Raw genomic sequence first — 6,106 nt, 5'->3', positions numbered from 1 at the left:
TTGAGGCTGGCCCATCCCTGGGATTGAACCCAGCCCTTCACGCACGCACGCAGTTGATTTACTAGCTCGCCCTTCTGTTAATGCATACTTGCTGCCTTCTCCTTTCGTTAAAGAGAAAAGCTATACAAACACAAAATCAAGCAGAAAGACTAGCCTTCATAAGCCAACTGTAAAGTTGTTTAGAAATGCAGTGTGGGGCTACTTCTGCCCAACAGCACATCATTTAACTAGATGTTGTGAATTGTGATTCCTTATATTCTGCAGTCTTTCCTTTCCCTCCTGGAAAAAAGAAAAAGAAAAGAAAAGACGACAGAAAGTGACCAATACCACATTCCATATTCATGCTTCAGTTTTTTCTTTTCACTAGAGTCAAAATCTCTATCTGGCTTATACAATGGCACTCATTTGAAGTGTGACAATTCTGTGTCCTAGAAGTGGCCATCAAATTGCTTTACAACATTCTGCTAATTCGTAGTGAAGGTATCTCTTCAGAAATATCTCTCCGTGGTATATATGTTGTGACCCTGCTGCTGAGGCTTTGATGGATGTTCATAAATTTGTCTTGAAGTCTTTCAACCTGCAACAGAAGATATCAATAACAGAATACTGTGAGGGAGAATCACACTTCTAAGGTAGCTGCACGGGAGTTACCCTTTTCAATTCGAATTCAAGGTCAGCTTTCTGCTGTTCCAGTGCCCTACGAGCCTGTGCGACATCAAAGACATTGTCCAGGTCATCCTCAAATGCAGCCTCTAGATCTTCCCGCAGGAGTGCAGGAAATTTGTCCACCACAGGCATAAGGAAAAAACAGTTGAACTGCCAGAAGAAATAAGAAAAGTAGAGAACCACAGTCAACAGCGGAGAGAGCCGGTTCAAGAACATTTAAATACCAAGAGCCTGCAATTCACAAGCAAGGAAAAGGAGAAGCTGATATCTGATGCACAATTCAGTGTTCTTTATGTCAGGACTTTGTCAGTATTCAAAGCCAAGTTGATTGCTTTTACAAACCCTTTCCAAAAGACCTTTGCCCATAGAGCAAACAGCACAATACTTCTGAAAGGCTTAAAACCATGGAACAACCAAATTGCTCCCAACCACAAAACTAACTTCAGCTATGTGTGCAACAACCATATCCTGTACTTCCCATTAAAAGTGATGCAGACAAGCACTTTATATGTGAGCAAGCACCCGAATAAACAACCATGTCCTGAGCAACCTAGAAAATATGATGACAGACAAGCATCTTATAAATGTCTTTCAGCCAACCATCAGTCACATCTTACTCACTCTTCTGGCAACAGTACCTTCAGTTCTGCAGCAGTGACAAAATGGTCACGAATGCCATCAAAAATCTGTGCAACAAGGGCATTCACAATCTCCTCAGAAGATGGGGCCAGCCTCCGATTCCAAAGCGTGCTTTCCAGTAAGTCAACCAATCTGGCTTGTGTTGTTTGATTAGTAGTTTCAGAATTTGCCACAGATGGACCTCCTTTTAATTCTTGACGTGACTTATTACTATCCTGTTTGTTCCCACTTCCAACTGGTGGAGTTGCAACATCTGATGTAGCAGCAATCCCAACAGCTGCAGTTAAGCTAGAGGTGTCACCTGTGGAGAATGTGTCTAAGAATTGGCACAGACCAGATCGATTCTGCAACATGAAGTTTTCATCAGTACATCCACTAAAGAGCTCCTGATCACATAGGAAACTCATATCACAGTTATGGGAAAGCACGAAACTTAGGGCAGGTACCTTATTATGCAAAGACCAAGTCACATATCGTGTTGTGCTCATAAGATCTTCCATGCACCTGCATGATGCATAGGAAAAGATAAGATAACAATAGCATCCTTGTGCAACCCTGTATAAATCTCAGCAATAATCTAGACTTACATCATTCACAGGACTGAAGCAAGAACGTGTTAAGACAAGTCACAGAAAATTGCTGTCCAACATGCAGATCGGCTCATAGGCGTTTAAGCAGAACACAATACACAATCCTTTGTGTGTAAATGCTCCAGTGTACTTAGCCTCACAACTGGAGGTGGCCATAGATGGTTGTTTGTTGTTGAATCACCCAATACATGAATCACTAAGTAAGAAACAACTCTAGTGGAGACTTGGGCTATTAACATTCTGTCATTCATTGTCTGTAAAAGCATACAAGATCAGACTTCATGGAAATAAAAGTGTAAAGGTGAGTGAGCATCAAGAAGAGATTGAATGCAAGAGAATGGGAAAAATGAGAAAGGTGGTTCCCAGGGTGTGAGGTTCAGACTGGAGTGAACAGAAGTATTTACAAGTGTGATCACTTTAAACAGGCAATGATGGAAGAATTGGCCACCCTGCTTTTGAGAGAAAAGATGGACAACCTCCCAAGAGACCAGAAATGGGTCTGACCTAAATGATGATATATAACAAATCTAGACACCCATGCATACAGTGTACACAGGTGCCCGCTATATGAGAAAAAGACGGATGACCTCTTGGAGGATCACAAATGGATCCAACCTAAATGATGACAAGTGGCAAAACTAGGAGGCAGCTATGCGTACAATATGGAGTTAGATACTAACTCTCAACACTCCCTATCATTAATATATTAGGAAAGAAGAACCCAAATGAACTAAGGGGCTTTAAACAAAAAATATGTACAAGGAAATGAGGGGCAAATCTGGTATCCCTCTGACCAAAGAATGAGAGGTCCAACTCCAACTTGATACAAAAGATCTTAAAGGCTACTAATAGGTAAGGAATTACTTACTAGCCTTGGTTCATTCCTTGCTGCTTATTCTCCAGATGATGCTTTTCTACTTTCATTGACAGCGGGTTGCCTGATCTTTATAAATAGTTTCAATTGAGATCTTAACTACAGGCAAAATGGCAAACCTTCACTAAGATTTTGCAAGATAATTCTTATCAATGTCATAAACTTTTTCAAAGCTTACATGCATCTCTTGCCCAAGAAAACATGGTTAGACTTCAACAGTCAGCAGAAGGTCCAATGGTTACAGATCAACAAACCATTGTGCATATGTGCAAAAGCTATTTTCTAGAACTTCTTGGTTCCACACAGTCACCTTCAGAGCAAATTCCCCATGCCCGTTCGGTTCTTTATGCCTTGGTTAGGGATCAGGTTTTGCCAAACATTCAAGCTGCCCTGGAGGCTGATATCTGTGAGGGGGAGGTCATGGATGTCTTATTACACTTTCTGATGGATAAAAGTCCTCATTGGGATGGTCTCACTACTGAGTTCTTCGGGACTTACACACTACTCGTTTGGTGAAGCCCTCACAGCCATGTGTCAGCAAGCTTAGGAGATGGAGATCATGCCTACACCTTGGAAGGAAGGGGTTATCAAATTAATTCCGAAAGTCCCTTCTTTGTCAATGTTGAAGCATTGGAGACCAGTCTGTTTGATGGAGTCCATTTATAAAAATTTTTTGAAGGTATGACCGATCGTCTCCATTAGCATCTCTTGAGCAATGTGTATCCCCGTCAGTATGGATTCATTGAGGGCAGAAATATTTTGCACAATGGTATTGACTATTCAAAGCATTCCAATCAAGAGGTGGTCTTTGTTCAGTTAGATTTGGAAAAAGCTTTTGACTACTTGGACTGGTCTTTCTTGCAAAACTTATGCAAGCAATGGGCTTTGGACCATGCATGTCTCACTTGATATACACTATTAGTAATGGTGCTTTTTTCAAGGGTTTATCTGAATGGTGGTATCATTCATCTTTTTGCTCTTGCATGCTTGGTCACACAAGTCTACCAGTACTTTGAATGAGCTTACCGGGCACATCCGTTTTATGCAATGGAAAAACAACTCACTACATGCAAGTATTTCTTGAATTTCTTGGAGCCATGTTTGCACCCCGAAAAGCATGGGAGGAGGAGCTATTCTAGATGCTGAGATTCATACACTGACTCTTCGATGGTCGCTTTTTCAAGCTATGTGCACTGACCATCACCCTTGGTTCTTGTTGCTCATTTCTTTCTGGAAGAGTGAGGACTTGTACATTGTAACACCACAATTCAGGACTCATGGTGACATATCCTTAACACAGCTCATCAGTTCTCCACATCTTCTTCTTTTTTGGTAAATCACTTAGTCTGCTCATGGAAGCTAGTTCTGTAGAAAGGGCAATGCCAACCAACATAGGATCGTTTGGCTGCTAACTCTTTCCAAATGGAATTGTTGGCTATGTCAACACTACTCTCTTGGGATGGGAAACATGAGGACTGATGCAAATTTAATTGCATGGCACATCTAGTTTTAAATGCTGTTGACGCCATCTTGGTGAGCCGCAATGTGTTAATGCCTTTTTCCACAGCTAGGATGCTCTATAGGATTCCACGAGGATATTGTCACTTATGGGGCCGGATTCTAATGGTGTTGCAACATAGGTAGCCCTTTCCCGCCCTTGATATTGATCATCCTTGTAGGATTAGGACCTTGAGAGATGGCTGAATCTTGAAAAGGCTTTGGTCAATCAAGTGTATCATCTCATGATCAAAGATCACCATTGGCTGGTCATCACCAAAGCCAATGCTGTTTTGGGCCTATGCAAAACTAAGGATTGGTGGAAAATGACGGTGATGGAAGGTTGGCTCAACAAGACTCCATTCAAATGTAAAGTTCTTTGGGGAGTGTGATTGGTGGACTTCCCCTGGCCTTGGCTCTTTCCGAGCACCAAATCTCCAACGGCATTTTTTATGCCCCCTCGAGCATCCAACATCATGTTGTGAAGCTTAAGGAACTTCTTTAGTGGCAGCTTGATCTTATTCTGCATGCTGATATCTTGACTAGAGATGATTTAGTTTCTTAGCATCCAACCGTCTCTTTAGAGGCTCTGCCCTGACTTCTATACTTCTTTTGTGGCTAATATACATACACATTTTACCGAGAGAGAGAGAGAGAGAGAGAGAGAGAGAGAGAGAGAGAGATTAACGTCTACATAAGGCCAATGTGGCCTATGAGACAAAATCCAGAGTACATTCATGTCTAATGTCGTCTCATCAATAAGGTAAAGATAACATTACAAATAAGTGGGTGGCCTATGAAACAACTGAAAATAACTATATGATGGGACTATACTAGGGTTAAACCATGTGTAGTGTTCTTCCATCAATAGAAAAGAAAAGGAAAGGAAAGGAGAACCAGATCTGATAGAACCATGTACAAAAGTGGGGTGGAGACTATGGGCTGTAGCTGATCTCAAGATCTACACATGATCTCAGCTATGATGCGGTCCCTAGCTGCTTCACTAATATGTCTGGTGGTGAGTCTTCGGTGTCTCATGATAATGGCTCTAATCCGACTGTGTTGTGGCCTCCTCGGACGTGGTCCTGGTAGACGGGGTCGTCGTGCTCGACGAAGGGAATGGCTCTATCCAATGTGACTGCACGGTGTGGCCTGTAAGGTGTCTGGCGGGGTGGCTCTATCTGTGCTAGGCTGGTAGTGTCAGTAGGGTAGGCTCTGTAGAAGAAGTCTGTCACTGCTCTTTGTGTGTGTCCCTCTGGGTGAGCTGGCCTCCTATCTCGCAGTAGTGCAGTTCGGCACCTCTCAAGCTCTATGAGACCATAATGTCTCTAGAAGGCCAGATTAGCCTATGAGACCATAACTAATACAACCGGTATCATCATCTCTCATCAAAGAAGAAAACATCAGAGAGAGAGAGAGAGAGAGAGAGAGAGAGAGAGAGAGTTTTTACCAGTGAGAAGAAACTACAGTCTCACAACTGTCTACTTATTTAGCAAATGTACATACAAGCACACATTTTGCTTCTTACATGATTGTAAGAGTAACATGATAAGGAAACATGATAAAGAAAGAAAGAAAGATAGATATATTTTGAAATGTACATACAAGCACACAATTCAACATAGCTGAGTTTCAAAAGGGGTAAGAAAAAAGGATTTCGAAGATACTTTTCTCTGCATGCTCGTTCAGTTGACTCAACAAATATATGGAAAGCAGCTGAAACCCGTTTCATGAACATGTTGTGGCCACTTAAGTACTCTCCATCCTTCTGTAATACAGATGGAAAGTGTCAGAAAACCAGAAGTTGTAGTGAAAAGCTTTTGTTTTACAGAAAGCTTGG

At 41.8% G+C, this 6,106-nt stretch overlaps 1 protein-coding gene across 1 annotated transcript in view; it reads right to left on the bottom strand.

Moving 5' to 3' along the window:
• Nucleotides 1–234: 234 nt before the first annotated feature.
• The window catches only part of LOC148014602 (dynamin-like protein ARC5), a 94,280-nt gene continuing 88,408 nt past the window's right edge, over nucleotides 235–6,106 (bottom strand). Inside the window, exons 13-17 of the mRNA XM_087666488.1 lie at nucleotides 5,934–6,034; nucleotides 1,752–1,809; nucleotides 1,305–1,649; nucleotides 652–816; nucleotides 235–577 (exon numbers count right to left, since the gene is read on the bottom strand). Coding sequence (XP_087522614.1) covers nucleotides 452–577; nucleotides 652–816; nucleotides 1,305–1,649; nucleotides 1,752–1,809; nucleotides 5,934–6,034 — 795 coding nt within the window. The 3' untranslated portion in view covers nucleotides 235–451. The remainder of the gene's footprint in view (nucleotides 578–651; nucleotides 817–1,304; nucleotides 1,650–1,751; nucleotides 1,810–5,933; nucleotides 6,035–6,106) is intronic.

This window comes from Lygodium microphyllum, chromosome 25, assembly GCF_053477565.2.
Source record: "Lygodium microphyllum isolate KBCC chromosome 25, Lygodium_microphyllum_v1.1.10, whole genome shotgun sequence".
In the NCBI taxonomy this organism is placed as follows: Eukaryota; Viridiplantae; Streptophyta; class Polypodiopsida; order Schizaeales; family Lygodiaceae; genus Lygodium; species Lygodium microphyllum.
Note: the sequence above shows the minus strand (reverse complement) of the source record. Positions and strands in the feature narration are given on the sequence as shown.